This window comes from Patagioenas fasciata, chromosome 4 (genome assembly GCF_037038585.1).
Source record: "Patagioenas fasciata isolate bPatFas1 chromosome 4, bPatFas1.hap1, whole genome shotgun sequence".
Classification (NCBI taxonomy): Eukaryota; Metazoa; Chordata; class Aves; order Columbiformes; family Columbidae; genus Patagioenas; species Patagioenas fasciata.
In genome coordinates this window covers 14,721,827-14,732,609 of record NC_092523.1, presented here as the reverse complement: position 1 = coordinate 14,732,609, position 10,783 = coordinate 14,721,827, and the positions used below count along the sequence as shown (strand labels likewise).

General features: G+C 38.5%; 1 protein-coding gene across 2 annotated transcripts; it reads right to left on the bottom strand.

Annotated features, from left to right (window-relative positions):
- Positions 1-1,820: 1,820 nt before the first annotated feature.
- On the bottom strand, positions 1,821-9,938 carry TMEM128 (transmembrane protein 128). Of its 2 annotated transcripts, none has more exons than XM_065837343.2 (5): positions 9,781-9,938; positions 8,408-8,549; positions 6,340-6,501; positions 5,080-5,188; positions 1,821-4,655 (listed from the first exon to the last, which is right to left on the bottom strand). In XM_065837343.2, the coding sequence occupies exons 1-4, from the start codon at positions 9,899-9,901 to the stop codon at positions 5,089-5,091; spliced, it is 525 nt and encodes a 174-aa protein (XP_065693415.1). In that variant the 5' UTR covers positions 9,902-9,938; the 3' UTR covers positions 1,821-4,655; positions 5,080-5,088. The 2 variants fall into 2 exon arrangements, with proteins under 2 accessions (XP_065693415.1, XP_065693414.1); XM_065837342.2 differs by having other exon boundaries at positions 1,821-3,521.
- Between the last annotated feature and the right edge of the window lie 845 nt (positions 9,939-10,783).

The window sequence follows — 10,783 nt, the reverse complement described above, 5'->3', positions numbered from 1 at the left end:
CAGGAATTTTCTATACCTTTCAAAATTAGCAATTTATCTCGTTTTTTAGTAAGTCCTGTTCTGACAACAGAGTATGGTAACGATTGCTAGCTGGAGTAGCAACAACTGAGCTCAAAGTAGCAAAGACTTCTGCAGGATTTAGTCCACTTCTCACTTATGAATTTTCCTGATTTTTATGCACGTTTTAAGTATTGACCTTTTCTCATTTAAACTGCTTAGTTGTAGCTGTGACCTGTGCTCATAAGATATTAATGCATTCAAACCTCAAGATTCAGAGCACCAGTTAGTTGTCTATAGGGGCTGACAGGAATTTAGCCCAGGGTAAAACATTACATATTTTAAATGGCATTTTGTTTGCATCCAATACAAATTCTCTTAATTCTAGGTATTTATGTACCTAGCCATAGCTTGGAGGCCAAATACCAAGATGGACCGGTCCTTGTTCTGGCCAGGCAAGTCTTACATTTTACCCTCTATCTGTTGGTAGCATATCAAATATCCAAAGCATTGTTTTTTACATTGAGTGACCTGTGTCTCACATGAAATTAAACCACTAATTCAGCTACATCCAAAAAGAAAAAAAAAAGAGACAGAAATTAAAACACAGCATCTACTTCACTTCCACTGCCAAAACTTAGAGAGGTTTGAAGCTTTTTCTCTTCTGAAGCCAGAAATGAGTAAGGAGGATGGGTTTTTTTGACTAACAAAGGACATTTCTGAACTTGTATGTAAATTTGAGGTTCACATTCTTCCTGAACAGGGAAGGAGAACAAAATGGCAGAAGGGTAGAAAGAGTGAATTCTGCTCAGTCCCCTATGTAGGTAAGCACAAGGAGTAGCAGCTGATGTCCTTTACTCATTTTGGCCTCTTCTCAAGAAACAGGTATTTTAAGTCACCTACAAATTTCCCCTAAATGCACTTGATAGCTAGCCCTGTGTTTCTGTTTGCTCCATATCAGCAGTACAAATTAAAAGGGTAACTAGAGAAATTTAAGGCTTCAAGCACATCTAGCTCAAAGCTACATCCATCATTATGTGAAGCTTATGAAAATGCCAAGTCCTACTTTCACCTTACATAATGTAACCTTTGAAGAACAACGAAGGACGATGCTTTTCCTTTACAGGGCTTCTATGGGTAACTGACAAATAACTTTCGCTGTCTAGACTATTTGTATGTTATTTTAAGATTATTCTAGAGCATCTCTTGTCACTTGTGAAGAAAAGCTCTTTGGTGCTGGCATACATACTTACCCTCAAATGAAATTAATGTAAATGGATACAGAAAATACCTACAGTGGCCTGTAGCCAGCTATTGTATTCCAGCTTTGGTAGAGGTAGGGATTTTGACCATCTAACAATTATTTTCAAGAAACTATTAAGAGACCTCTTTCTAATCTCTTGCCCTAAATGCTTATTTGGTGGGAAGCAAAATAACAAAGGCAAGGAGTTCACAGAACTGGAAGCGGCAGCAACATTTGCTAATTACAGCAAACATTGTTTTAAATTCTTTCTAGATTGGCCACTCCTGCCTTCTGAGCAAGTAAGTGGCTAAGTATTGCACTGCATACTCATAACGTGCTGAAAGGCTGTGCAGGACTTCATACAATGTGCATCTCTGCCTGGGATTTTAGTTCTCTAAAGGTGAACAGAATGGTATTACACCTTCAATAAACCCAGCTGAGAGGTCATGAAAGACATGCTCCAAGTCAAGTACAGTATTTAAAATCTACATGAATATCTATTTTAAAGGCAAAATGATGGGCTGGCAGTCACCAAGAACAGTGGCACTGGATGGTTAAACAATTAAGTACTGAACAATAATTGATCATTTTGTACAAAGTTTATTAAGATGTCCAGAAAAATAAATCTGAAAAAAACATGTAGCAAATAGTAATCTTAAGTCAAGAGTACAAAGCAACTGAAAACACCTAGAGCATTTATATAGTTGACAAATAAAAATACAGTGATAATTGCCATCCCTGAGCAACAGTGCATTTAAATACCGTAATAAACAAAGTTACTCAAATGTACTTCTGTAAGCAGACTTAAAATTGTTAAAATTTGTTAGATGCAGATCTGAAGATAAGCAATTCGCCCTTTAAAGATGTCAAATACAACTGGTTTTGGAAAACTTAAGTATTACATTTAAACAAATTGAACTGTTAATTTACTCTACAAGCTACTTAATGGTAGTGCTAAACATACTTTATTTTGGTTTCACTGACCCTTTGTGTTGCATACCGACAACAACATTTTTCCTTACTGAAACTGTAGCAGCTTAAGACAATGTCTGTATTTTTCATCACTAAACATTTCATGGATTGTGTATTCAGCAATGGTGTGAGTTTGAAAGTCAGAATGAAGAACACCATCTCCTCTAGCAGTCAAGACTTCAAGCAACAGTCACGAGGAGTAAATTTTAAGAAGCTTCCATACTTAGTTTCTACATTCTCCTATTTTCCAAAAGGTCTGGGTGTCAAGGTATTTAACACAAGGATCTATATGAAATGGTCCAGCAGCTGAATGGCACACAGGTTTCCAGATACTTAGATATCTCAGCCAAAGTGAGCAGACAAAGTTATTTTATTTGCCCAGCTGTGTATGACTAATGGCATTGAAGTTAATATCAGCCTCTTCTGAGGAAGAAAAATGGCAACTTCATTAACAGGCACTGCTGAGAATGAAAAAAAAAGACTTTTTTTTGTGCTCATAATTGCTTGTGTAGTGTTAATATTGTTCATACCATTGTTATTCATGGCTTGATCATCTATCTTTGGCTGTGGTCAAACTATATCAGCACAAGTAGAATTTATTTATCTCACTGATGGTACTATCAAATTAACAAAGATGTACATGTCAACCAGCTTTATAGGCCCTTACCCTGATCCCTATCTTTTTTCAAATACTAGCAGATCCAAAGTCAAGAGATTAGGTAATAAAATATTTCCTACATGATAACACACATAAGAAATTTAGCAGATCAATAAATGTCTCCTGTGTCATCTATGAGTAAGTTTACAAGTACAAACACAGATTCCAGATAACAGTACTTTAGCTGTCAATTCAAATGGAATGAATATAGTATTAAGAAAGGTATTCTACCACACCACTTACAAAGTACCAATTAATCCTAAACCAATCAACCTGCTTTGAGCAGGAAATTTGACTAGGTGACCTCTGGAGTCCTCAAATAGGATTTAGGACTATGCAACTGACTTATTGCCTGTCTGGTTAATATTGAAATATATTAATAAATAAAAGCTTTAGAAAGCAGGGATGAAATGCTTTATGTTACTAAGAGAGGTAAAACCTACCTATCTTTCAATTATTCACTATTGAGTTGCTTTTTCCCAGCCACTGGCTGACCTATGGTTATGCCCAGGAGATTTATAAATCAGGTACTCTAAGAATTACAGTGTCAGAGCAAACAAGCAGCATTAGAAATAACAGAAGCACTGGAATGTAACAAAAGTAACATCCATTTTGCAGGATAACAATTACTTGAGAGTCCTTCACACGAAGCTGAAAGAAAAACCAAATCCAGCTTTAATAAAAATGCTGTAAGGTCGCGTATATTGCACAAGTTGTATCTTGTACTAACTTGATATTGATCAGTTAATGATTTTGCATCACCAAATAATAATCTGGCCCTAAATATTACGCCAATAATTATCTGGCCTAATGCAAAATTAATAAATTCTGTAGAATAGAATTTACCTGGCTGTTCATATAGAAAACCAGAACTTTTTTATAAGGTTCAGCTGTTCAGGATATCTGTAATTCACTTGTACTTCTTACTTTCTAAGTACAAATTAATGCAGAATTGTTGGTTTAATCTGCTATACAATCAGCTCTGAAGTATGTGCTTTCCCCACATTCTTCCAGTGCTCAGGCAGAACATAACTAAGGACAGAATGAACAAACACGATTTGAAGAATTTTGCATTATCAACTGTGACTAAAGCTCCTATAAACAGTTAAAAGGTTATGAAGTAAATAATGTATTTTTCAGAAGTCTATAGGTGTTGTCAGATTATGACCTAATTTAATTACCTCCTTAAAAAAAATCAGAAATCTAGAAAATAGGGAAAAAATCCAACACCAGTTTCAGTTTGTTGATGCAAACAAAAGCTGTGTTTCACTCTCCCAGCCATTAAGTATTTTTTGCCTACAACTCCAGCACTACAAGAGGCTACACTCAAAATCCAGTATTGTCTCATTATTCTTGATACACTCATAAAAATGCTGGGGGACTTCCTCACCAGAAAGGATTTATGATGGCAGCAAAACCAAACAGGCTTCCCCAGATTCCCTTGAGAAGTACAGCGCAAGATCTGCTGAAGGAGACACTTCACTGGATGATGTAGACACTTGGGATGGAGGGGACATCCCTAACCCTATTTACTGAGCAGTCTTTGATGTCTTCCTTAAGCTTTTTCAATTTCACAGGATTCATTTGAATAGTATAACCTAACAAAGGATGCAAGAACTCCTTTTCAGCATGACAGTTACTGAGAATAAATTTTTCAAGTCAACAAAACATCTGGTTTTGCCTGTGAAAGGTTGTTTTTTAGGAAGAACAAAGAACTTCTAATATTAGGCAGCCTTCCAGGAGGTTGATCTGGACTGTTCATCACAGAAAATGAAAACAGCATACCTAAAGACAAATATAAGACAAATAATTCAAATTTTAAAAAAGTAAAAATAGATAAGACAGTTGCATATGGATGTTAATAGCTTCTCCCCTTTACTGTCATGTCAAGCAACTTCACTAAAATTTTCCCAGTTTGTACAAAAGCTGCAGGTATTTGGCCTGCACTCCCAAAACCCATCCACTCACTAATTGCTTGTTTTCACTGTCTAGAACGGAATCTTAAAGAAAAGAAAAAGGATATTTTTCCCCTTAGGACACTTGCACATTCTCCAGTTAATCTATATGTCACAAAATGTCAATGTTCTAAAAGCATATACAATGCATTGAGAGGGAATCCTTAAGTGGTCTTACAAACCTTAAATGTCAAAAAAGCAGTTCATGCAACAAGATCAATAATTTCACATACTTAAACAATTTGATTATTTACCTGAAGGACTTATCCCAAGAGTGACACAAGCATCACAACACCCATAAACTGAATGAAAAGCAGCAAAGGTGTCATAAATGACCAGACAGGCCACAAGGCAATGTTGAAACTGGGAATAAAAGCAGGAAGTTTTTGGTAAGTTCAATTGTCATATTATGGAAATACCAGCCACACAAAGAAAACATGGCACAAGAGGAAAAGAGATTTAAATTACTTAATCTGGAAAAATACTTATTTCTTTACAACTTGTGAGAAAACAGAGACACCCCAACACCTACTTATTGATAGTTTAGTTTACCGTTTATTTACTGACAACTCATCCCAGAACTTCTGTAGCTCTTGCAGATTTTACGCTGAGCACTTACACTCAGTCCCATCAAGGGTAAAAATACCTTTTCCTTTCAAGATCTCTGTATATCAAGTGCCTGAAAATTAACTACTCTGGATTTTTCCACGGGCATACATGGCAACTGAGGAAACGCTTAATTTTTACTTCGAACCAAGCAGATTGAATTAACTGCAGAGAGAGGGGGCAAACAATTTATTCTACAACTGACTTACAAGAATTATAGATTTGACTAATTCTAAACAATAGGGAACCTTTATCTTATTCAGTCTTCTTTTTTTCCCAGCATTGCAACAAATACTGACTGACATTACTCAGATAGAACATCTAAACTTAAGGGAGAACCAGCTTTCACAGAGAGAGCAAATAAATATACTTGCACACACATATGTAATTTTTTCATTCACATGCACATTTGCTCAGTTCTGGCTTCTATAATCTCATAAATAAAGTAGCCCTTACTAAAAGTACCATTATCTGACAAAATATAAACCCTTAAAGCTCATACAACCTAAACAGAAGTATAAATTTCAATATATGTTTGCTATTATAGATTGTTTGATATTTTTCTCAGCTAGAGAATATACCTTTGTCTTCATTTGTAACCCTCATAAACAGCTGTCAGAGGTGAGCAGTTTATTCTAACAAAGCTAAGGACTTCAGTTGCCCCACAAATTTTCAAGATAGAAAAGATCGGCTACGTCTACAAGTACACTTAATATACAGTTTTGACAGCTGTAACTCCTGCTTTGTGGGTGAATGTTGAAAGTGGAAGAAATTACACTACATAGAACTGATATTGTCACCAACACACTTAACAGAATTAGAGAAACTATACTTTTTATAAAATAGGCGCTTTAAAACAGTTAGACTTGCACAGGTTTAGCAGAAGTCTGTACAGTGTTCCTACTTACCAAATGGCTGCTGCAATAAAAGTAGCTGTTGTGATAGGTACCAGTGCTGGATACTGTGCATCATAGTCCTGAATTCCACGATAGCACTCAAGATATAGTATGCAGTAAAAGGCAACAGATAAACATGCAGCTAATAAACAGCTGCCAGATACAAACCACCAGCTGGGGGGGGAAAGCACGTTACGCACAGTCAAATTGCAGTTAGCACATTAATCTTCATTCTAGTCTAGAGACAGAACAGACAATATTATAATTATACAGATGGGCCTAGAGGTCCTGTTGTTTTTTTCTTCAGTTACTTTTACAAAATATTTTTGCCCTTCCAAAGCTGTCTAATATATATGACTGAGTTTAATTTTGCAATGCATCATTCCTGTCATTTATCTTTTCCCTCAAATATTTTGAAAATGCAATGCAACAGACCTTGTCAGATCTACTACAACACCACACAAAAAATACCTTGTCAGTAATGAGGTAAAAGGCTTCACTGCACTTTAGCTTCTCACTATAAATTAGACTACTGATTTTTGTGCAACAGAAATCTTGCAGAAAGCTTTAATAAGGTTTAAAGTTTATTAACTCTGAAATTTAACAGAAAACAAGTATGAAGATATTTATTATTGCAGCTGAAAAAAAGCATGGGGAAATCCAGGATTTCAAACTCAAAATCAAGAAAATACAGGGTATGTGATTATTTAGGAAGATGTACTTTTGAGTCTCTTTGAGGACATACTTCAGGAGTAAAAGATACAAGAGACAACTTGGGAGGCAGGTACACTTCAGTAAAATCTTATCTGAATGTATATTTAGCAAAAAAAAATTAAAAAGGAAATTCTTATTACCATAGTTTGATTACTAAATTACAAAGAGTAATCAACTACTCAGGTAACATTTGCTCTGGTACGGTACAGCAAATATCATATGCTATTTTGTACCTCAGTATTACCAATTAAGAAATCTGCTTTAAGAGAGCAGTTGCCATAGTCTAGCTAAACAAGTAATGCAGGAAGACAAGTTCCTGCAGGGCACAGATGGGGCCACCTAAAACCTTGATCACATCCTGGAGTCACTCATTTGGATCCACAGCCAAGTGGATGTAGGTGTATCTACACCAACCTGGAACAGCAGCTCTGGAGAACCTCACAGCACAGAGCAAGGCCCTGTTCAGCTTCCATGTGCTGATACGACAATGAGATAGCTTCACCTAGAAGTGCTTTTAAAACTATCTAAAAATATTTAACATCCATCAATCCCATTGAAAATAATTTAATAGAGAAGAAATAGAAATTATTTAATAGAAATTATTTCACTAAACTTGCACTGGTCTGCACAAAAAATTCTAGAGAACTTCTAGAGAAAATAACTTCATTTTGACATTTAAAGATTAATTTCAACTTTTTCTGATTACAATAAAACACCAACAGTTTCCACAAACAGGCAGCAATTGCTTGCACTTAGGTGTAAGCTAGAAGTTACAGTATTAAAATGACTTGCTATTAGAACAAATTTTGCATGTAGACAAATGGCTCAGTAGAGCCTGAAGAAAAAATAATTATAGCAAAATTTTAAGTATTGTATTTACTTAAAAATTAGTTTAATAATAATGACTTAAGTGGTCATCTGGCCCAATCCCTCTGTTCCAGCAGGGTCAGCTATAGCTGGGTGCCTAGGACCATGTCCAGACAGGTTTGAGTACCTCCAAGGATGGAGACTCCACGACCCCCTTAAGCAACTTGTGCCAGTGCTTGGTCACCCTCACAGTGAACAACTGTTTCCTGATGTTCAGAGGGAACCTCCCGTGTTTCAGTCTGTGCCCACTGCCTCTGGTCCTGTCACTGGGCACCACTGAAAACAGCCTGGCTCTGTATTCTTTACACCCTCCCACCAGGTATTTATATACATTGACGAGATCCCCCTGAGCCTTCTCCAGGCTGAACAGTCTCAGCTCCTGCTATTTCTGTTATAGATCTTCTTGATCCAAGATTTAAAACACAGTGTTCAGATCTAACAAACTGAATATGATTGTAAGATGAAAACACTATTTGCTTTGTAAGAAAAGGTGCCTTACCTGTCTGCTTGAATAGTTTCTTTAATAGTTTTAAAAAAATCAAAGTAGTACGTGACAGCAATTGATGCCAATATCCAGAATGCAGAATGAGCGTTCAGTCTGGTAAGAGGTTTCCTTTTCTTCTCTACGGCTGTAGACTCTTCTGTAAATAAGAACATAATTACAGCAGTAAAGCCAGTTATTAAATTAAGTATGGTTATACTTACGTAAAACATGATGCTTTATCCTTTTAATTCATTTATCTTTGGAGATTATTATACTCAGTATAATACACTTTGTATTATAGAGGAAGTATTCTAAAAAGCTCTGCACATTTCCTGAAATAAAACAGACTAAGCGAAGTACCCTTTGATAAAAAGACAAAGCAGTAACAAATTAACAGCTGACTAGATTATGAAAGGGTTATTTAACTAAATAAAAACCTCCCCGTGTTATGAAAGCATTTTTATTAATCCAGCATATAAAAAGACAGGTCGGTATTTCCAATTACTAATTAATTTGTATCCTTGCTAATTTTAATATTTGCAAACCAATCTCAGGCATAAATAATTTTCTTGTACAAAACTTCAGTTATTGCACAAGAGATTTTCAACTTCACTTTCAAGAGCAGGCCTGACTCACACTGTATACCTTCAGCAGGTAGACTAAAACTATTGTTATGCAGAAATGTATGTTTTTCTTTTTTCCCCCTCATCACCATATATTGCTTTAGAGAAAGCAAGACAACAGAGCAAGAGGATTTGAAAGAATATTTTTTGTTCTTGACACTGACCAACTAACTCACTCAATACTTATACACACTGTCAAAAAAGGTGTCACAGGTGCCTTTGATGTTTTGTACTTCGAACGTTACCACTACAAGTTATGGGTGGCTGTGTGCCTCCAGCAGTGCTGGCTCCTCCACATGCATTATCACCAGCTGAGTGTACTAGCAGTTCTGCTGGAATTTAAAGGCATTTTTATTTTTTGTTTCCTAGGTTCTTCCCCATCTACTAAACCTTGGATCTGGAGCATTTAAGCACTTCGTCCCCATGAAGAAATCCCCGGCTGCAAGTCTTCTGCGCGAGCCACATCTCCCTTTTCCCACCCAACTCGCTGTTAGGACCACAGGCCGAGGGGAGCGTGGGGCTGCCGGCAGGTAGCGCCCAGCGGCGGGACAGCGTCCAGTCACCGCGAACCCCTCCCTCCTGCCGCGGGCAGGGCCCGTCCCTTCCCCCGGTCCCGCCGGGGGCAGCGCTGCGGCAGCCACCGCCAGGCAGCCGCCACCGCCAGGCACCCAGCACCGCTCCTGTCACACCGCCCACCAAGCAGACCGGGGCTCCCCGCCCTGCAGCGTTTCCGCGGCCTCAGCCCGCGCCCCCGACACCACCCACCGGCCGTGCCACCGCCCCCCGAAGGCGGCTGCGGCAGCAGCGGGTCACGGAGCTCCGGCCCTCGCCGCAAAGGGCGCCTGAGCCTCGGGAGCGGCGCCCGGGCACTGCCGCCCGTCTCCATCTTGGGCCGCTCCGGCAGTGACGCCAGGGCGGGGCGGGGAGTGCGGCGGCCGCTGGCGTGAGGGGCGGTGGCCCCGTGTAGGGCAGAGGCCGTTGGGGCGGCCGCTGTCAGAGTCGACGGTGTTAGAGCTGCTGCAGTCAGGGCTGCTGTGTGGTCATGGCCTGGCTGAGCCCACGGTCGGTCAGAACGCGAGTGTGAGGGGCTGATCCCCGCGGAGGGCGCCGGGCCGCTCGGTAGCACCGCTGTAGCTAGTGATGACTCTCTTAGTGGCCCAGGAATGTGTTACAAATAAACTACCATAAATCGCACTAGTCCCTGTTGAAAACACTAAACTCTGTGCTGTAACTCCACGTGCCAGACTGAGAATTTTTTATTTTTTCAAAATCCTCACAAATACGAAAAAAACAGGTGCATGTAAGTATTTTCCTCATCACATTTTGCAAAACAGGTGCTTTCAAGTACGTTTCACTTGTGACACAGAGCAGTGGTTTAACTAGAAGTCAAATACAAAGCTCTGTAAGGTTGCAAGAACTGTAGGAATACTGTAACACTGTGAGAGCAATTGAAAATAATCACCATATTTAGGAGACAAACTAGGTGAAAGTTAAACTATTAAGATGGTAAAATACATTGCTTTTGTTTCAGCTGTAGCTGAATTCTGCATAACTAGGTGGGGAGTCACACTAAAGTGTTTCTGCAAACAAAACCTTGAGGCTTATTAGTGTTGCTTTATTGCTTATTCCCATGGACGAACTTGAAACATAAATTGTATTGACAGATTAGATCAGGTCTGGTGTAATTTTTCCTGTTTTATAAGAATGCTGTAAATAGGCGTATTATGTCTTTTGGGATGTGTTCATTGAATAAATAACGTAGCTTTTA